The 22,828-nt window shown below is 39.7% G+C and overlaps 1 protein-coding gene across 1 annotated transcript in view; it reads right to left on the reverse strand.

The window, feature by feature from the left end:
- Positions 1-3,787: 3,787 nt before the first annotated feature.
- E2F3 (E2F transcription factor 3) overlaps positions 3,788-22,828 on the reverse strand; it is a 39,115-nt gene continuing 20,074 nt past the window's right edge. The window contains exons 2-7 of the mRNA XM_063159838.1: positions 13,280-13,391; positions 10,645-10,864; positions 9,907-10,065; positions 7,325-7,439; positions 4,882-5,017; positions 3,788-4,178 (exon numbers count right to left, since the gene is read on the reverse strand). Of these exons, the coding sequence (XP_063015908.1) occupies positions 3,913-4,178; positions 4,882-5,017; positions 7,325-7,439; positions 9,907-10,065; positions 10,645-10,864; positions 13,280-13,391 (1,008 nt within the window). The 3' untranslated portion in view covers positions 3,788-3,912. The remainder of the gene's footprint in view (positions 4,179-4,881; positions 5,018-7,324; positions 7,440-9,906; positions 10,066-10,644; positions 10,865-13,279; positions 13,392-22,828) is intronic.

Raw genomic sequence — 22,828 nt, forward strand, 5'->3', positions numbered from 1 at the left:
CAGTTCTGAGTGGAAATGGGTGGGAAGATATCCAGAAAAAAATGAGAAGTCCTAAAAAAGACACAAGAAATTAGATCCTTTTTTCCTCTACTCTTGAAATTTAAGAGAATTTGGTTTGCCATTTGCGAGCAACATTCAGCACCACTCAGAACTGGTAACAGCCCATTTTCTCCTGTTATTTATGACACTTTCTTCCTGTCAACATTTAGAAAGAAAATAGTGGGTAAAGAAACTCCCAGACTTAATAAAAGCCAAGTAAGCATTCTTCTGATAATTTCTTAGTTGTAGAGTAATATCCAGGCAGATCTTCAGCATGAAAAGCAGAATGGGGAGATGAATTCTGCTTTTTTTGTGCTTTGGTTAATATCACTTCACTGACTTTGCTATTCAGGCTCATGGTTCACTCAGTGTTGACAACTGTTGGCTGCAGGAACACTAATGGCATTGTGCATTAATTGTGTTTCACACGGGGGGAAAAAAAGACATATATTAAATTTTTTGCTTTTAAACATATAGCTCTTTCCTGCTACCTCACATACCTTGCATTCTTTCTACAACAGAAATGTTCATGTCAGCATCAAGATCAAGGTGCAATTTATTCTTTCAGGTATAAGTAAAAAGGAATATAGTTACTGTTTCTGGTCATTAGTAGGTGGATGAGTTCTTACTGTACATGAGCATGAACCTCCCTTTTTTTTTCCAAACTCCTTTCCTGTGTGTAAAGGAATAAATAGTTGCCTATCATTCAGGCTATGTTGACAGATTTTTCCAAAACCTTTTCCATCTGCTGGCAGCCAAGGAATGCAGCACATACAGGCCCCAGTAAAACCTCCCTGGAACTAATACTTGTATACTGAATAATGTTGAGGTACACCGTGCTAGCCTGGAGGAGCAGGAATAAGTATTTTAACTGGCTCATTTTTTTATCCTGCACCTCAGCACATCCCAAGTTTGCAAAGCAGATACAGAAAGCAGAAGGAAGGAGAGGGGAAAGTAACATGAAAACTAGTAATCAGAAGCAGATTCTAGATGCAAATAAAAAAGTGCTTATGGCAACTGCAGCACAGAGAAACTGAGAACAGGCCAGGGAGGTACAACAGATATTTATTGCCACCTCTGCTTCAAAAGGAGATCACAGAACTCAGACTTCTGGCCCTCCTTTACTATTTATTAAGAATATACAGGGGACCTTTCAGTAATCTTCCTTTCAGTACTGCTGTGTGCAGATGTTTGAATATATACAGGTGCACAGAAAAAGCAATAGCCTTCTCCTGGTGTGCAGGAAGCCAACATGACACAAGTGACTTGCTCAAAGGTACAACATTTAAGCAATCAACCATATTACTGTGATTTTATTATCTTCTTTTTTCTTTTTTTGCAGTTGATGGATGGCCATGTATCTAAAAAGGTGCAGCACTAATACTAGAAAAGTACAAGTTCATAAATATAGGTCTGGTGCAAGGGACTGTTGGAAGTGACTCAAGAAAACACTTCTTTTCAAAGCCACTTTAGGAAACTTCTGGACAATTATTGGGACAGGTTAAGCAGATTCTCAACAAGTATTTTAATGTTATTTAATCTTACAATAACACCATGTCTATCAAGTGCGCAAGAAGTCTGTTCATAATTCATATGAGAGGAGAGGGAATAAATAAAAATAAATTTGTATAATCCCAACCTCTGGATCACCTGCTGTGTCTTTTATTTTTGTTTCAGTCTGGCTTAAAAAAACCCACTGAAATTGCTGGCATCATAAAAAAAAAGGGATTGAAACTATCTCTCAAATGAGTGTTTGCACTAATAACGAAAACAGTAACAGGTTTCAAAAAACAGTATGACAGGCACCAAGACTAAGAAAAATTTAAATAGTTGTATACAAATCTAAAGTCTTTAAAAAATTTCATTTTTATTGATTCATTACCATACAAAATTTATTCAAATTACATCCATTTGAAGTGGTAAGATCACAGCTAGAGAACATGTCACCCTTTAGTAAATCTATTTACAAAACTCACCATAAAAGCTTTTTTTGTTGGTTTTTCCTTTTTTTTTACAGTATTTTACAGAGGTTTGTTTTTTTTTTTTAAACTAGCATACAATGCAAAGCTAAATTAGATTAGTATTTTGCCCACACACATTGGGACAAGTGTTTAATTTGTACAAAAAAAAGATGGTCTGCGTTAGTCTTCATTTTCTCTTCCCTCACAAAAGTGCCCCTTTGTCTCGCAAATCTTCATGCTCACACAACTTTTACTTTCCTCTTCCACAAGACAAAAACTTTAAATACTACAATTTTATTTACAGATCCACATCTAAAAAAACTCTTAAAAAATTACAAACCAGCTAGAAAATATTCTGGCAGTGTTTACAAATTAATTCTATTGTACAAAACTGCTAGATAACTAAAGTGTGAGTTGAGAACATATATCAAATTAAATACAACTGCTGAATGATCTATGCAAACATTTGTACATATAAACACACACTTAACACTGTTTAACAGTTCTTTATGTGTTGCCCTTTATACATTTGTTATATTCCAAAACCCACACAGTCATACAGTTTCCTTATTAGTACTGTGACTTCTTGCCTTTTCGTGTGTGAGCTTTCATAGCAGCAACTCAATGGTACCAGAAAACCTGCATACATAATATTCTACTACAGTACAAATAGTACTAATTTTCTGAGTATGTCAGATAAGCACAACAGTAATGCAAACAAAAAGATTATATGGGCATCATCTAATCAACATTACATTAATTTAGCCCAGAACATGGCAAAATATTTTACACTCAAGAAAAAAAAAATTATTTAAGACTTCTTAGAATTCCTCTGACGTTCAAAAAATAAATATTGGTACTATACTATACTAGCAAAGATCTTCAAAAAATAAATGCAATTCAGTTGATGTGGTACTTACAGTTATGTACTTTGGAAAAAAATTAGTTCCATTTTGCTGGCGAAGAGAATTATAAAAAGCTGTAAGCAGAGGAAGCTAACCCACTGAGATAAATATGATATATTGAACAAACAAAGCTTGGCATAAGTGTTTTCCATAGAGGGAAAAACCCACAGTGCATCTCTAGTAGGCACTTAACATGAAGCCCCACTTAGTACCACAAAAATCCTTGTACCAGTTCTAATGCACACTGGGGGCAGTAAAATTGAACTGTGCATCTTCGTTCTAGTTTAAAAAAAACAACCAACAAAAACTACTTTCACACGCACACACACAAGCGTTTTTAAAAATCTGCGATTACTACGAGAAGTGGCAGAACTTTATACTTTGAAATATCTGCAATATACACTACATTTACAGTGTATTTTCTTTTCATTAAAAGCTTTTAAGGACATAAGTATTTGACCTCATAATGAGACATATACATAGCTCAAAATGAGCATTATGACAGCAATTTAAACATTCCCACAAGTAGCTCAAGAATCCCATTCCACTCTTTTGCATTACTTCATATTTACGTTCACTGCGTGCACAATCCACGTTGTGACACTCCAAAGACATGCATTCTCTGCAGAAGGCACGACCTGAAATACTATTACAAAATGGTGATTTAGGACTAAACCAGTTCACGGAGCCCTTCTCCGTAAGCCCACTTGTCACGGGAAGCAGAGACTGGGGGAGTGTGAGGACAAAACATCCACGGTCACCTGCTTGCACCCGCTGACTCGCAAGGCACTGGAGCTCGGGGGCAGGGAGAAGGCTCTGCTGTAAAAGCCTTCCCTTGTTTCTTATGGTGTTACAGGGAGGATTCAATTAAAATATCAGCACTGTTCAGGAGCCTAGTTTATTTAATAATGCTATTTTTATGGTAAGTAGAGGACAACTCTGAATGACGGCAGGTTTTTTTGATTCCATTAAAAACATAGTTTAGATATGGACAGCACTTAAGACAATCAGCTGTATATAAATTCATCCATCAGTGAAGGAAGTTTCTCTAAATCATAAGCATCAAAGAGGTCACTGATGCCTTCTTCATCCCCAAGGCTCAGCAAATAATCTTCCTGAAGCAGAGGAGGCAGCAAATTCACAAATGGTCCTTCAAAGTTTGAGGGAATTTGGTCCTCGGTCTGCTGTAGAAGGTTGGCTGGAGAAGCCAATGGAGAGATTGTTGCCATATTTACTGAGCAGTCACCTTGTCCTGAGTTAGCAGAAGCCACTTCTGTGACAGGAGGGAGAGAAAAAAATAGAAGTTGCCACATTTAATATCAGTAGAAATATCAGACAAGGCTCAAACAAAGTAACCACAGCATAAAGGGCCTTTCAAAAAGCATAATTCCAACAATAAAAAAATGGCCTCCATATAATTTCTAGCTTGTTTTTGATGGGCTTCTCAAAAATGATCATGTTGCTATCATCTCTGACTTTTCTATTAAAAATTATCTTACAAGATTTAAACATCTGCAGGGGGAAATAAATCAAACACAGTGAAGACACCCATTTTTTCATGGAGTTAATAGTCAAAACCGAGAATTTTCTAGGTACCAGATGTAATCAGTGAAGCAATGTAGCTTCACATACACCCATACACAGAGATTTCTGCCTCTTGTGTTGAGATGGATCTTTACTCCTACTGTCTTATTTGAAAAGTTAAAAGGAACAACATTGTCTCTTTCTTCAGTATTACATATACCTTGGTTACATACGATATGCAAACAGAAAACTTACTTTAAACAAATGATGCAAAGGAAAACTTATTTCTGACTACATCAACCAGAAATACATAGTGAAAAATCAATACCTTAGCTTTCCACTTCTTAGAAAAATAAAGCCAAAGAACAAGAGCTGGAAATCCAAAGTTCAAACTGAAACTTTTAATGTGAGCTTGAAAAAAGGCCATTAGTAGTGCAAAGAAATAATTTTACCTTTGGAAATGGTTTTGGAAATATTTCCATTGTGGTCCTGACTATAGGTTTTCATTGGACTGAGGGCATCATTTTCCTCTGGGCACAGATAAACTTCAATAGGTCCTTGAGTACTAGATAAATGTATCAATGCACTCTGCTAAAAAAACAAACATCAGAATTGTGTCACACCAATGAACACAACAGAATATTGATGATTCTGAGTAAATACTGGGTTGTGAGTGTTTGAGTACAGTTTTACTAATCAAAAAAACTTGAAAAGAACACCAAGCTTTTTTTTTTTTCCAAGATGTGAAAGGTTTGGCTGATGTATCTTGCAGACAAGAACATAAAAACTTTTTCCACTGTCATGTACAAATGTCAAAATCCCACCATTTTTGTGTGTCATATCATAAGAAGGAAGGCATAAAGGATTAAACTCCAAACATTTTCTTATAACCACAATAGCCTGGAGCATTCTGATGGAAGGGAACTGTGGGATGCCAGTCACAGGATTTATAATTATTCATAACAATAATATTGGATGTATTTGTATAAATGTTTCTGCTTTAAAAAGATGCCAAAACATCTTTCCCACTTTCCCAAGGGCCTTCAGCACCTACTCAACTGAACTCAGATACCTGTATGCAAGTTCACCTATTTATCAGGCAGTATTTCCAAATAACAAAAGAACTCCAAGCCCGATGCTGTTTTCTTCACCCAAACTATTTATTTAAGTTCTTCTTCCCCCGCAAGGCAGTGATTTTGATGGTGGTTCTGAATAGGAACTGCTAATTTGTGGCAAAAAGTTACACTTTTCTTAACTTTCACACACTGATGCAATAAACCAACATGATCCAGGCACAGAAAACCTGCAAAGCTGCTCTTTGTGTTATGATGGAAAACCATAAATTACTCTGGTTATAAATAAACCTGCTGCTGCTGAATTGCATCAATAGTTTTCTAAAAAGCATAAATATAGGCATTAGGTACCTCTTTGCAGACTTGTTTAAAATATTTCCTTTTGTGCCCTTTGACAAAATGTTCCTCTTATTATTTGGGTTCTGACAGTTATGTAACATAACAGCATTTACAAACACAGAGAACAGCAAATGAATGGGGGTTTGCCAGGGAAGAGAAAACAGTTAGGAGTACTCAGGGCAGTGCTGCAGATAACTGGAGAAAAAGGAGATGTAAAGAGCAGGAGCTGAAGAAGGAAGGTACTATTGAGTGACTGAGGTATACAAAAAAATGAACACTGGAATGTAATAGCATGTGACAGAAAGAAATAGGACTTTACTGCCTGAAGCTGAAAATTAAATAAGGTGGGCATAGAGGATAAGGGAGGACTAAGCACTAATTTTAATGATCGTGTGCATCTCTCTGCCTGCCTGATTTCACTGAATTAAAAATCAAAGCAAAATGCCCAGGGGAAAGAAACAGGAAAGCAAACAAAATAACAGTATATATTTATGAATACTGATAAAAGATATCCTTTTCTCATTGCAACAAAATGATTTATTCTTCCTGCCAGAACCTGCAACAAGGTTCAAAGAGGAAAGTAAGGACAAAGGCAAAGAAAAGAAAAAAAGAAGGATGGAAACCAAAATGGGTCTAAGCAAGTACAGAATAATCTTAGGAAAAAAAGTGACAGGGAATCCAGAGTCTGATCCTGCCCACAGGGCAGCAGGTATGGCTGAGCTCACTTGGCCTGGTGCAGGGATGAAAGATTAATGCACAGCTATGAACAAAACATTTGCAGTGTTTGTGGGGTTAGCCCCATCTCTACTTGCTCCTTGAGTGAAGAAATTAGGTACATTTTTTGAATCTCTAACCAAGCCATTCCTGCCAATTCTTCTCATTTGCCCAACATACTTGGGTCTGTCTTCCTAAGTGAGAATTAAAATAAATAAGTGCCAATGAAGCAAAGATGATGATGATGATAGAAGGAAAGGCAAGAATGTGTTCTAGGAGTAAAACACAAAATTCTACAATACCTGTAATACTTGAGAAAATAAATTCCTACATGAAAACATGTTTCAATAAATTAGGATACCAGTTATATGCGTTGTCAAGATGCTTAAGGCATTCAGTTATCCATTAACTTTTTAACTAAGATAAGAAAGCTGAATTTCTTGTGAAAGACTTGACATTGTTACAAACTAAGGAAATTTCAATTGTCAAGGGAGAGTTTCCCTTTATGTAAAGCATAGCAAAAGAAAATGTCTGTAAATAGTGTGGATTACTCTGAAGAAATCTGAAAGTGAGTGAAAAGGAACAAATAACAATTGTTCTGTGTGAATTGATGTTTAAAGTTTCCCCTTCCTTTTCTACAGAAACATCCCTAAAATGTATAAGAATTTAGGACTGTGTACCTGGGCACATATCACAGTAAGACTCAGGAGACACTGTATCTGCAGAAAAATTATATATAACCAGGCAGGAAATGCCAGATTCTCCTTACCTCCACTGGGTCAGGCACTTCAAGTCTTGTTTCTGGAGGAGCTTTCACAACTATAACAGTTTGGTCTTTAAGGCCACTGATTTTTCTAATATCTTGGTACGTCACGTAAGCTAATGTAATCAGTGTTAAGGAATTTTCCATCCCAGGTTACAACACACTCACACTATTAGAAAAGGCATAAGTCTTTCAATTATTTTTCCATTTTCTCAATTTTCAACAAAGCTCTTAACCCAAGGTTTTCTGTTCTCTGCACTGTGATTGCCATTGTGTAGCCCTGTGAGAACTTCCCTTTGATGTCACAGCTGGGGCCACCACTCAGGGAACAAAAGGGATTCTCTGTGCTGAGTGCTCCTCTCCTCCTCTATATGGGGGAAACTACAGAAGCTCAAGTTCAACAACCTGAAACTACTCACAGACTCCATGAAGCAAAAATTTTTATGCACTTGCTATCAACATGCAGAGAGCTGAAAATCACTGGAAAAGTGTATAGGAAATTTATAGATGCATGCTATAGAAGTGCATACACAGCGTCATAGAATCATAGAATGGTTTGGGCTGGAAAGGACCTCAAAAGATCATTTGTTTCCAATCCCTCTGTCATGGGCAGAGACACCTTTCAATAAACCAGGTTGCTCAGACCCCCATCCAGCCAGGCCTGGAGCAATTCCAGGGATGGGGCATCCACAGCTACCCTTGGCAATCCGCGCCAATGTCCCACCAACCTCACAGTAAAGAATTTCTGTCTAATATTTCATCCAAACCCACCTTCTTTTAGTTTAAAGCCATTTCACAACAATGTCTTTATTAAAAAATCCATTTCCAGATCTCCAATAGGCTCTTTTTAGATACCAGAAAGTGCTATAGGGCCTCCCTGGAGTCTTCTCTTCTCCAGGATGACAAAAATCCTAATTTCAGTTTAAATTTGAGGGGCTTTGCAAACATAAATATATAATACATAGAACCTATATAATATTTATATAAATATACAAACATTTATGGAACATTCAATATTTATACATTAATTTATATAATACAAAATTATTTTTAAAGCCTGTTTAAGCAGCTACATTAAACCTCTAGAGTGCAGAATGTCAATTTCTGCATAAGCACAGCATAAATATGAATCTTTTGCCGTTCAACAAGTATTTGTCAAAATGTCAGCGTTTTGGGTGTTACTACATGGGGAAGCCTCACATACTGATCCATGTAACTGAGATGTTTAAGTGCTTTTGGCTCTGAAAAGAACTGTGAAATGGCCATGATCACATGCATACAGCTCCAGCTCTTTAGTTTTGTCATCTGTTACCTGGCATGACATTTATGCCAGGGGAATAAAAAGCCTGACTTATTATATATACTTTTGGGTGGTGTGAGTGTGTGCTGTTACAGAGCAGTATAGCAAGACAGACTGCCCAAGCTCCAGTACACACTGCATCTATCTTGGATCAAACAAGTCAAGAGGCAAAGTGACAGGCCATCCTCTTTCACCCAAATGGCCTTTATCAAGGCTTTTGCCACTCGTTAAGTAAGGTTTGCAAAGGCAGAGTTCATCCCCACAGGATTCAGTGCTACAAAAATTCAGAACTGTCATGTTCAGCTTTGTCTTGCTTATGTCTCTTCATGGATATGTCATGCTTATGTCTCTTAGCTAAAGACAGTACTGATCCTACTCCCCATTCCACTTGGTGATCTTTGGTTACATCAAAATGTCTGTGAAATCCAGTCAAAAGTCAACGCTCACATAGGTCAAGTTCTTTTTACTGGTACTCCCATAGTTACTTCCTGTCCTTCAGAACAGAGAATAAATCCACTTTATTAGATGCTATTTGAACACTACTTATTATATATAGTAATAAGTTTTCACATCAGCATTTGATAAAATGCTTTCTTGTGTTGCTAATAGTTGGGAAATCCAAGGAAAATGACAACTGGTTAATTATGAAGAGCATTAACAGCCAAAGTAAGTCATATGAACCTTTTGCAATTATTACATTAAATAATTCAGCCTAAGGTATTCTGAGAGCTCATAGAAGTTTTATCTATATTTTATTATAGATTCTCCAACGAGAAGAATCTGAAACTTTGTTGCAAGTTTCATACTAAACCAAATCCCAACTTTATTTTCCTCTCTGTGCCTTTAATTTATATTTAAAGTTTAAAGTGAAATAAATTTTAAAAAGTAATGACTAAACAAGACTGTTACCTGATCAGACTCTCTCTTTATGCCTTTATAATTTCTAAACACATAAAACTGTGGTTTGCTCTAGGCTTGAAAAAAACACAGGGCTATCGGATATCCTCACTCATTAATCAGTAAAGGTTCTTGGTTCTACCGTAGGTGAACACAAATGTTAACAGTCTCCTTCATGTATCACCTTTTCTGGTTTTTCCTTTTCACATTCCAGAAGCACTGCAGGTTCAAGCTGCTTAAGCAGCTTTTACATCAAACCACATTAAAACCTTTTCAACTTCTAGAAGATTCTGATGCTTTCTTTCAATGACATCACACAGAGGAAGTCTCCTAGTATTACAGGGCACAGCAAGGAGGCTGAGCACCTTTGAGGTTTTGGGAAAAAGGATATCTCTGATTCTCTGAGTCCTCTGTTAGCAGCTTGAGGTCCAGGGTGCAGCTTTGGATTAGCTCATCCAGTTTCTTCTCTTCCTGAGTCAGTTCCGTCACCTCCTTGGTGAGGCCCTGGCGCTGCGCCAGCATCCCACCGTCCTCGGACAGGCTGCAGCCCCTGCAACATACAGAAGGAAGGAAGAATTCTGTAAAAGCTGACCCTACACCATGGTAAAGGGGAGAGACAGAGTTTTACACTGCAGATGAAGTTCTTCGTCCTTTCTCCCTAAACCCATCCCTAGCGAGTCAACATAAACGATGCTTTCCAGAAAAAGCATCTTTTTATCACAACAACACATTCTGGAAATGCCACCAAGATGAAAGTGTTGAATATTTCCAGCTACTTCCAAAATCTTGTTTCTAACCACAGCCTAACTTTTTTACTTGCTTTACTTTTTATTTTTTTACTTTTTACCATAGAAGGCAGTAGGTAGAGATACATACCTAAAACCTACTCCACAGGCACAAGTGAATTAATTAAGCCAGTTTTCAAACAAAGTGCTGGTTTCTAATTTCCCTGACAAATGCTTTTTATGAACTTTTCTTAACAGAAAAATAGGACTTTATGCTGTTGGAAGGCATTTTGGATAATTGCTTGGAGCAAAGTGTTAGAATGAAAGGTGGGAGAATGAAAACACTGCGGCCCTGTGATAGTGAAATCAGCCAGCAGGGATGGAGAAGGATAATGAATACTTACATCCACTGAATGTTGTTTTTGGATTTTTTCTTAATGAGATGGATGCCTTCCAGTACATTGGTGATATCGTAAATCCTCCTTTTTTGCACCTTGAGGACCTCTGCTGCTCTGTTCAAATCTAGGACCCCATCAGGAGACTGGCTCAGCAACTGAATGAACTTCTTTGTAAGAAGGCCAAGGGATGTATCATACCGAGTCTTTTCTGAAGGAGATTTTGGAGCTTGGAAGGAAAAGGAAAAAGAAAGTTAAATCAGGTTTTTTCTCATTTTGGTTCCGAAAGCAGCAACCAAAAATGAAATTACATGTATTACATATATTACAGTTACTTCTTTCATTTTTACTGGAGAAATCTCTCATACCTCGCATTAAGACACAACTTACCACTATGTATTTGCATTTCAAGATGTACTTTTCCAAAAGTCACAGGTACATGAGCAAATATATACATTTTTTTAAAATGCAAATATTTCCAGCAGTCTGATAGATACATATGGAAATATTCTGCTGAGGCTTTTACTATGTGAATTCATAATAGTATTTTTAGTATCTATTTATCCTGGCAGCAAACCCAAAAAATCCCCTGTGACTCTCCTTCATCAGTCTGATAGCCAGCTTTCATCAGGGTTTGATTTTCCCCTCATGTGAGATAAGTGCTTCATATGCAATTAAGCAGGACTTAGGTGTACTTCAGTGGGTGAACACAATGACAGATTCCATCAGTGTCAGACTCCACAGCTTGAGAAAACTCAAGTGAATTAGAGGAGATTGATATAAAATAACAATTTATAATCATCATTGCTTCATAACCAAGCAATGCTCAAACTGGGACAGAGTATCCACAGCTTCTAAATTAGAAGTCAGCAAATGGCTTGGACCAATTCATGGTTTCCATGCACAAATGCTGCATCTATATACTTCACAGATGGGCTTTTAAGAGTTTAAATACTTGGATCAGAATGATGCCTAATTCTAAATGTTCAAGGCCTCTCTGTCAAGGGAAATGAGCCAGCCATTATTACAAGTCTGCTGGGCTGGTACATCTCAAACCCTTCATTTGCTTCCACTATAATGCAGGGTGGAACTTGGGCTGATTTTGGCGGTCTTTTTCATGTTTTCAAGAGTCATGCCATACATTAAACTGCAGAAGTCAGTCAAAACTGAAAATCCCACTGAAGAGTGAACCTTTAGATTACCCTGAAATATTTTGAAGAATACAATGGCTTTTTAGTGAAAATCAAGACATTGCATCTTTGCAAAGAGAACCAGCTAGCTGTACGTCTTTGGGTAGACCCAGGGCTTGTCTGCTCTAGGAAATGGAAGAATATTCATAGAAAGGCTTGGGTTGGAAGCAGAACTTAGAGATCATCTAGTTCTACCCTCCCTGCCATGGATAGGGACACCTCCCACTAGACCAGATTGCTCAGAGCCCCATCCAGCCTGGCCTTAAAACACTGCCAGGGATGAGGCACCCACAGCTTCTCTGGGCAACCTGTGCCAGTGCCTCACCACCCTGTGAGGAAAGAACTTCTTCCCAACATCTCATCTAAATCTCATTCTCATCACTTACACGACCTTGTGGATTTAGAGCAAGGGTGGTTGGTTTGTCTGGGTTTTGTTTGGGGCTTAGAAAAGTGTAAGAGGATCACAGCAATAATGGCAAGAAGTGGCAGGAGTCCCACCTAAAATGGCTTGTGCTCTTCATCCCACACCAAATTCTTTGTACAGGTTTATCAATGCTGCAGCAGCATCCTGTGCACCAAACAGTACTGAATTTCTGCAAGAATCCACTTCAATTTAAAATAGGCTTCATATAGCTTAATGAAATTTAGTTTAATTAAATCAACTGTGGTTGTTTAACTCCTATGCTTTAAGTTTCTATCTTTAACTACTTTTACTTTTCCTATCTGCCTCAATAGAAACCAACAGACTGGTGAGGAAGGCCCTTTGGCATCTCTTGCTCTGACATCACTACAACTGCTGCCCCAGTCCCCTCCTTGCCTCATCTGGCTCCCTAACTCTCCTGCTGAAACCCCCATACAGGACAGCAGGGCCACAGCCCCCAGCTTCTGTTGCAAGAAGCCCACTGCCCAAGGCAATGCAGATGTGCAAAAATCAGTACTCAGAGCAACTAGGCAGTGGCAGTATCCAGAGTGCCATGCAGGGACAGAAGGCAGCTCAGATGCCACAAAGAGCATTTTTCATGCAGTGCTGCTGAGGCACAGCTCGCATTCTTTGCAAATCCCTGCCCAGGGAAAGAAGCCCTGGCAGGCAGCTGCTGTAACTCCAGCAGCCAAGGAGGAGGCAGGCCTGATGAGCCTTGCCTAACAACTGTGCAATCCATCCCATCAGCCACCTTCATTCCTCAGCATCCACCTCTCCAGGCACCCCAGCATCACAGCCTTGGCTGAAGGGGAGGCCCTGGGCAGAGAGAATGCAGGCTGCCCAGCACGTGGCAGCCAGGAGCCTCTGCAGCCTCTTAGCAGCTCTGCAGCAACCCCTCCATGCTGCAAACCTGCTCTCCACTGCCCAGCTGCGGGGCTGAGTTTGTTGCATGCACCTCTAAGTGAGGAGAGCAATAAAAACACCCCAAGCTAGGTAAGGCAGACTGATGACAGCATGTTACCAGCTCCCTTACTTTTTGGACTATCTGGACTTCTTGTTGCAGCTCTTCCTTTCCCCTTTGGAGTCTTTAGTCCTTCTGCAAGATATTGGTGGCCACTTTCTCCTAGCTCCAGCCTTCGTTTTGCCTGTTAAAAAAAAAAAAAAAAAAAAAAAAAAAAAACAATTAATGCATTGTTAAGAAGTATATTTCATTTTATCAAACACTATTGGGACTACAGGAAAGGCAGAGAGAGGTGAACTTTTCACACCAAGGTATCAGTACAGGTTCATAGCCCATATGCATCACAATGGAATCCAAATATTTACTGGAATCTTAAGGCAGACTTAAATATATCCCTCAAAAGCAGGTCGATGAGGTTTTTATTTGAAAATTCAGCAATTGTTTTAGATTTGAAAAGCTGAGTGACCGTTTCACAGTATATTTCACTCTAGTCTGGACTTTCTTGAATAGGTATGAAAGATTTCAGCCCTCACTTGAGCTGTGAACATTTCATTTAAGAAAAACAAAGACAGCCTCTCAAGCATCCATATGTATGAATCCATAAAGCTACATTTCCTTTGAAAAACTTGTTATATCCATCTAAGTTTCTGCAAAAGTAGTGCTAGTGCAAGTTATATTTTTCCCTTCACTGTCTGAAAAGATGGCTTTGAGGGGACCAATAATTTCCACTACTATGAACTTCCTACATGACACGACACCAAGAGCAGCATTGGACAAGTCTTCTCCTCTGCCTCTCAAAAACTTGTCCTCATTGAAAGCACAACCACTACATTTATTTCACATTAACTAGCACATGTGCTGCCTAAATTAAAGTAAGGTGGAGCAAAAGTAGTATTAGACAAGGCCTGAAAATCTGCTAAATGTTGCATTCAGCTCAAAGGAAACACATCTTGAATAACAAAAATAGTGAATGAAACCATTAAACTTTGCAGCACACAGACAAACTGCAGTGAAAACCACCACCAATATGAATTCTGTTCCTAGACAGAAACACAATATACTATCTTTGGAAACAATTCTATACCCTTCCCTGCCACTCAGGTTACTGAAATTAAATCTGGGGATACTCGTTATCCTAACAATAGAAAGCACATTACCTGGAAGACACAGGAAAAAGAACTTTTATGTCTAATCAAGTTTAGACAAATAACTGTTCCTGAAGAATGTTGTTTATTCAGTTAGGTAGAGCAATTCAGAGTACATTATTTGTTTGTTTTTTAAGATTCACCCTACGGGGCTGGATAATGTCTTGCTCCTCACTGAACCAAGACAAAACAATACATTCTGCTATGGAGTTGTAGACAGGTATTTCTGTTTTGTGGATTTGACTTATGCACTTTACTTTGCATCTGTGACCAACAGAAGGCTCTAAATAAAGTCATTTATATGCATTTATTTATGGATAGCTAAATAATATCTTTCTGTTGGACTCTGCTTGCAAACCTCAGACTTATTAAAAGGCAAGTTAAAGCACATGAAACTCACACAAGCCCATGGTGTAACAGCACATGCACAGCACTCAAGCCACTCTTCTCCACATTTTGTGTGAAGGGGCATAAAATTCACTGGGGCAACAGGGCAAATCTGAACTGCATCCTTCTAACCAACACAGGCACCACACTCCCAGCAGACCACTGGTGGCACCTTCCAATAGCATGAAACACCTCTGCTCTGCTCAGCTCTGTAATCCAAGGACACAGATTCCCAAAAGGTCAAGTGTTAACAAAAGCATCCAGCTAATATGTTTAGCCAATGTAATTGGATTAAATTAAGATTACAGCTATTCCACAGAGAGAAATACATTTCACACTTTTTATGCAAGTGTTTTTCCACCCTGAGAACTGTAACAGCAAAGGAAGGAGGGGTAAAATGGGAACAATTCAGGGCGTGGGAAGACTAGGCCAAAGGGATACAATTAAAGATAAAAGAGAATCTCAAAACCAGGTGTGAGAAGGAGGGGCAATGCTTAAAACATAAAATCCAGAGATTTGCAGCTCTCTCCATCAGAAGAGAAACTTAGGTTTGGATTATACATCAAAACTTTTTGTCTCAACTTGTCTGCAAGACAAAAACAACAGTATTTTGCCTCTACTTTTGTGGTTAAATACTTATATAAGTATTTTCCCGTGAACTTCAAATAATCTGAGAGAATGCAGACAGCATCCTTTGGTTGCAGAGCAGCAAAAGCCTGCCTGCATCTGCTGGGGCTGGCACAAACACCACACTCTTGTCAGGCTCAGTGCACCTACAGACACTGTAGGGCTAGTGAAAAAAATACCACATGACAGCTATCTACAAGACAGATGCTTTACAAAGCATACAGCAAACCTGAGAGATATATAGAGCAAAATATTTTAGTGGAGTCTAAAAGATCCTGATTACTGACAGTTAATTTTAGGAAACACTGAGGAATGTTTAATTTCTGGCCAGATGTTACACGTCACTCAGCAAGTCCTCGCTTCCCCTTCCTGTTTTACAAACTTCATAACTGATAAGATGCAGGACTGAAGTGGTGTATTCTCTCAATTTCTTCTTTCATGAATTACAGACTGAAGATTTCCTAGTGCTATTTTGTTTGCACTAGAGATCCTTGGTGACTCACAGTTTCTCTCCCATCTCCAAAATTATTCATAGTGCCTTCCGATATCTGGCTTCTCTTCAGAAATCTCAAGATCTGTGATCAGCAGAATCACTGAGCCTCTTAAAAAAAATCTTCATTTGAGTCACTTATTTTTCCTACAGGACTATATTCACTATTTAGACTATTTATACAAATTAATATTATTTGTCCTTATTGCATTACTTGATCAATCCACAACCATCTGACACGGTAAGAGGGACCTGCTAAGACATAACTGGCCAAAGGACACCAGCACAAAGCTTCCCAAATGACAGATAGGAAGCAAAGGGACCAAAAATTTCTCAGTGACATGAAACCTGAGTGCAAGAAATGGGAAGTCAGATTCTTCAGGGAGACAGCAAAAGGAGCCTAAAATAAAAGGAACTATGAGACAGGTAAGCCACAAACTGATACTTTCCAACAAGAGACACAAAAGTAACAGGAAAGCAAGCATCCCATTAAGCTAAACCAGATACCTACCCAACCCCTTGGTCCAGATGTAAAAATTGTGGCATCAACTGCTTTAACTCAAGTTTCTCTTTCAACACTATGAGCAATCCCTGACACAGATACAACTACAGACCCACTGTTCAGTGCAGACCACTAAAAACTGGTGGCACCTTGAGTCCTGTAGGTTTGCCCTTTTAGCTTCAATCCTTTTTTTTTTTTTTTTTAAAGAAAACTAGATAGCTACCACAATCCACATCAGAGGCAAACCCACAAGAATGTCTTTCCTAAGAACACTTGTCTCTAGAGGAAAATAGCTTACAAACTCCCAGGATAAGCTAAGTATTTTCAAGCACACAGGACCTGATGCAATTCACTTTACAGTACTCAGTCTCATGGATTAACTTTCAAGAGGAGCTCGGAGGCTGGTTATGCTTATAGAAGAGAAGAAAAGGAGCAAGGGTAGTATTAATTAATTGACAAAAGGGGTGGAAAAGGTGCAAATGGGAAATTATAGCCCAATCCCTTTAATGGGCTGGTTTGAGTTCATGGCTACTTGAGTCTATCAGGTTGCTGACACCACCTCTTCTGCATCCTCCCTCCATCCCTGCTCTCCTGGTGCAGGCAGCACCTGATTGATATGTCCTCATCAGCCCCCCCAGAAAGCTGGTTCAAGAGGTCCCCACTAGCAGTAACTTAGTCCTACTCCAAAACAGAAATGATTTTTCTGCTGGGTGGGTGATGAGCCTGCACTGAGGGCTGCTGAGGAGAAGCAGTGTGACACCCACCCATGCCCCTTGGAGCATCAGACTGACATTTGAGCAGCTTCACTGTCATGTCACACAGCAATCAACTTCAGTTCTTGGGGAAAGAAACTGGCAGCAATTAGATAAAAAGAAAAAATTTCAGAGTGTATCTTGTAACAAACAAGTAAAGGCTAAGCATCAGGTAAGAGCCAGCACAGGGTTTTGTCACGATAGCAGAGCAAGTGCCCAGGTGGGGCAGACATCAGTTTTTGAGGACTGCATCATATCCAACCAAAGCCTCAGTTACACTGAGAATTATATTTGTAAGTTTGAGGGACGAAGCAGTAAAACACTTTTTAATTCTTTCCAGTGATAAAATCACAGAGAATAACTTTGCCAAAGTATGCACACTAGAATTGGTCCTGCTAGATGTGTGTCTCAGCTTGTTTACTGGATGCAAGTTAGTTGCACTGTTTGCAAGAGACAGACCCAAGAAAAATTACATTACCTGTGCTACCTTCTGAAAATCTTTTGTCTGAAATATTGCTGCACCCATTAGGCTTCAGCAAGAACATAATGGAATGAGCTGGGCATATTCTACTACCCCAAAACTCTAAATTCAAAGTCCTTTGGCGAAGTGCAGTCAGTACATTTTCATTACAAGTGTGAAGCACCAAATTCCACTTCAAACTCCCGTCACAGCTCTTGGACCTCCCAGGCTCTGCACATCCCATCTTCACGGAGATGCTGAGACCTACCAACATCCCCTGCTCCCCTATCAAGCATTCAAGGTGTGTTTGAGGAGCAGCAGTCTGATTTAAATACAAAAGGACAAAAGTTGATCTCAGAATGAGAACAAAAGTAACCTGGGACAAAGCCTGCTGAGATGGGGACAGAAGATAAAAACTTATTCCAAAAAAACCATGGGATGAGGAGCTGAAAAGAAACTCTACTTTATGGTCGACTGGGGTGGAAAAACAGGAAGACTGGAAACAACCAAGCATGGTAAGGAATAAATTGTTTGCATTAAGTGATAGCTGACAGTGAATTAAGCAGCAAGCAGAGAAATGTGTCTTAGGCCTCAGCTGTGGGTGTCTCAGAGCTAGCAGTAAGATGGGCAAGTTGAGCAAGGGACAATGACTAAGCCTGGCGTAGTCTCTAGAAGATATTACAATTGCTAGGGGCAGATAAAATGGCAGCTTTTCTGTATTTTACCACAAGGCTGATATTACTGGGGAGGGGATGCAAGCCTTTCCAGCAAGCACAGATAAATTTTGACCGCAGCAAGGAAGCCATAGCATTGGTTCTCTACCAATCCCCACACACTTTGCACAGGCTTTCTTCTACATTTTCTAAATTAAGCAGTCCCTAAAAAATACAATTTAAAAGCTGAGGTTCTGGAGGCATGAACTCTAGAAAGCTGTTCCAGAGGTCAGGAGCTGCAGAGAAGAAAGCAAATATATTACATGAAAGGGTAAATTAGACTAGAGCTTGATGAGGAAGGAATACAGGAGAGGAAGTAAAGGAAAAAAGACACCTTGGGGTGAATGCAGAGAAATATTCATACACTAAGGAAACGTCCCCAATGAATGAAGGGATACAGGCTGAGCATTCAGAACACACTCACATGAACAAACCCAGGTATGTGGAGAGCTGTGAGTGTCTGCCAGAGGGCTGCACCCAGCTGAGGGCACGGCAAACATTTGGGAAGACTGGAAAATAGGGAGAGGCACAGAGAGGAAAGCAGAGGAGCTCTCAGTAGGGAAGGGGCTCAGCTCTGCTGGTCAGCTCACAAGCAAAGAAACACCCCAGGTCAGCAAAAAGATGCAAGAGAAGCTTCAGAGTTCCTGCCTTCAAACTCCTACTGACAACTCATTTCAGACCCCCTGCCTCACTTCTCAGCAGAAATAAACTTGCAGTTCAAACTCCTGGAAGGGAGAGGGATTTCCATTTTCCATGAAGAAATATTTACCTCAGTGGTCTACACACAGATAGCAGTAATTTGTACCATACTAACCCCAGCTTCAGTAGTTTACTCTCACAGGGTAAAACATTTAAGAGGTTTCAGGAAGGAATAAGAAAATAAAGAAATAACTGGGAATGAAACTATTTGCACATAAAAGACAACAAAGCATGTCCTTAAAAGGAAAGTTCTGTAAGTCCTCTCAAGTCTTCCCAAAGTATTTTTTCCCTATGGAAAGCAGGCAGTCCCATACAGAGGAACAAGAGGAACAAGACCAGGAATGGCACTTTTAATGAAAACATGACCTCAAAATTCTGTTTTACTCATGGCCATTCATAAGACTGAAGTAAAAGAACACAAAAAGATATATAAAAATAGTGCCTTGAAAACTGAATATATTGTATAATCAACATAAAGCAGAAATAAATAATTTCAGGAATCTGATATAATAGCTACTTATTCATCAGAATAAGCAGCTTGTATTTAAAGTAAAATTTAAAAAAATCTTTCTAAAGCAAATGAAAACAGTTTACAGAAATCATCCTGATCATTCTAATCCAACAAAAAAGCCTGAAATGGTCTCCTTATAAAACAGCAATTGTATATAAAAAAGGACCAAAAAGTACTTTCTACTATAGCAATTTCTGTTACCTGAGCTATCCCCTTTTCCAGCTTATTATAGTTTTGATTGAGGGAAATTCTTCTCTAGATCTTATATTGAAGTTATTAATTAAGCTACAGTCATTTTTTTTTACTGTAGATAATTATTAAAAGAAAATCCCTTTCATATGTCTTAATTTGGTTTATAATTCAATAAGAATCACATCACAATCACCAAATAAAGTGACACTCTGATCACACGCAGCCCTCCCCCATTAGGTATTTGACAGGCTGGAGGCTGATGTTACTCTGGTGAAGTTTCTTTCAAGGCCTAATTAAACCATCCAATTTCTATCAATTTCCCATTTTCATTATTCCCTCAGAAGTATCCAAGAGCCAAGGAAGCCATGAACTGTAAGCACTTATAGATGAAACCACACAACTTTTATTTAGCTCCAAAAAGTTAAAATGTGGGTGGCCAACTTTCAGTGGCAAATTCTTGTTTGAAAGTGGGACCCAAGCCAGAGGCCAGAGGAACCGAGCGGCGGCTCTCCCTTCTCAGGATGAATGTGCAGGAAGAAGCAATGCAAGTGCCATGAGAGCCTCCCAGTTGTTGCTGCAGAGCATCCCACAAAGCCATTTCTAACACCCACAGAAAGGAATCCATCAGCTTCCAGGCACGCTCAGCGCTCCCGCGCTAGCGGCGCTGCGCATCAGTGCCGCCCCAACGGGGCCCTTCACGCTCTCATCCCCAGCCTGGCTGAACTGAACATCTTCAGCTGCTTTTAAATGAAACACAATGGCCCCAACCAAATCAAGAAAGTACTGAAATGTAGCAATGAAAAATGGTTTCTTCCTACACCTGCACAGCAAGTCATCACTGAAACAGGATTATAATCTTAATGTACTAATTACCTTTGATTTTCATCCTGATATCTCATGTGACCTGGCCTGCCCTCTGGTCACATTATCTCATAGTCACCAATGCTAATATCATTCTGACACCAAAGTAAGTGGCCAGCCCTGTTTGACATCCCTGAATTTTAGGCTCATAGGTCTACTGGAATGCCATGGGATCAGCCCCACAGCCCACCAGACCTGCCCTCAGTACAGTACAGTAGCCAGTGGCAAAACGTGCAGCTTATCTTGTTTTCCTACTCTGCTGCAGTACTTCATATTTTCTTTGCACTAAAAGAGGAAGGACATTACAACGGTTGTGCAAGACATAAACCAAAGCACAAGCCACGTTTCTGGCCTCAAACCAAGAGAATTACACCTATGCTGCATAGGAAATGAATCATCTGAGATCTTTCTTATTGCAATTTTTCCACCAAATACGAAACAATTACTTCTTACTGGAAGCAATGGCTTTGCACTGCACTAAGGTTGAAAGCTCCAGTTACCACTTCATGTTGAAATATGAATAGTTGTTTTCAGGAAACTGCACCCAATTTTCATCTCAACTGCTGAACTGCCCAAGGTGAGGAGCACCTGTGTCTCTGGACAGTCTGAAACACCTCCATGCAAGCCCCTGATCCCAACAGCTGCCAGGGGCTGAGCTGCACCTGGCCTGGTTAAGGTGGAAGCTGTGGAGACAAAAGTTCCAGAAAAATCCAATGACAAACACCCAACGCTCACACACAGGAGTGCGGCCAGACTAACCAGCATCTGGGATGTGGAATCCTGGCCACAGATTTTTGGGGGTGTGGCTGGATGCAGTGGGATTGTTTCCCTCCCATTCCCTGGGAGGCATGGCCTGGGCCTTGGTGGTAAGGCTGGATCTGTCACTAGCAGGCCCTGATGCCATCCTACAAACTGGTGTCAAAGCTCCCAGCCCTTTTGCCCACCCCATTCCCCCAAAGATGCCACCTCAGCAAGGCTGCTGCCTCCAGAGCAGAGCTTGGGGATTTTCAGTTGTGGTTCACATCAGTGATTTCTCACTATGCACATCCTTTGAAGAAAACAAGATTGTCACAGAACAGGCTGGTGCTGAACTTGCAAACTCATGGCAAGCAGCTGGGCAGGTGGAGGGGGGAACATGATGGGACACAAACACAAAGGGGACAGGATGAGACAGCAGTCCAGCCGTGTAAGAGACTTCTTGGTCTAATTTCTTTGTATTGCATTTATATGTAACAGTTCCACCTACACGAGTCCACTTTTGATGCTACCCATTGAGATCAAGGTAAGCCAAATAAGGAAGTGATAGTTCAATTCACATGGTGTATGATAGGGCACAACATCTCAGTGTGGCTTCAGAGCTGCTTGCAGTGTTTCAGCCCTTCAGGAGACTTTCAGCCTCCCGAATAGCAAAGCTAAAGTTGAACAGGACCAAGGGAAGGAAATCTTTCCTATCATTTTACAGCTGATCCCAAAGAAAAACCATTGCAAAGCAAATCAGTCTCAAAATACATCCTAGAGATATTTCTTCTTTTGTATCTAAGGATTATTTTTTATTTTAAATGTCATTAACTTCAAAATAAGATTGCAATTGGATTTGTTTCACTGAGTGGCTTCCACTCTATGTGTAGAAATTAGCACAGCTACTTAGAAAAGAAAAACTTTCGAACACTGTCTGTTGTCTGCCAAATTGTCTATTAAACAAACAGGCCCTGAGACTGGGGGAGGAAGGACACTGAGAGCTGGAGAATATAATAGGATGAACTTCCTGGTAGGAAATTCCAGTAAATGCCATGGAGCATTAGATAAACAGGCTAAAAACTAATAGCAGCATTCCAAGCTCATATATTGACATAGGAATGAGGAAAAGTGTTATTCCACACTTACAAAATGTACAGAAGACAGCGATAAACCTCCCTATGAGGATTTAAATAATAAGACTGCATACATACAAAGTGAAAAGTGAGGAGAAAGAGGAGCACTTACAAAGCCACACCAGTGCTACTGCAGTGTAGGTGCTCTGTAATGGTGCAAGATTGAACTTGCTTTACAAAGTTCGCTCACTAAACTGCCTGCTTAAGCTACAGCATCTTAAGCTTTGTTTTCCTTGGATACAGGATACCTACAAGAGAGGACAACTGTGGAATTTCACAAATGAAATCTCTGGAGTGCAAGTTTTCGTGTCTACACGTGTCTGCAGTTCGTGATGTCCCACCCTGGCACCCCAAACCTTTCTGTGCTCCACACAAAACACCCGTACCAAGTTACATCACAGCAGTGCCATG

Source organism: Melospiza melodia, chromosome 1 (assembly GCF_035770615.1).
Source record: "Melospiza melodia melodia isolate bMelMel2 chromosome 1, bMelMel2.pri, whole genome shotgun sequence".
In the NCBI taxonomy this organism is placed as follows: Eukaryota; Metazoa; Chordata; class Aves; order Passeriformes; family Passerellidae; genus Melospiza; species Melospiza melodia.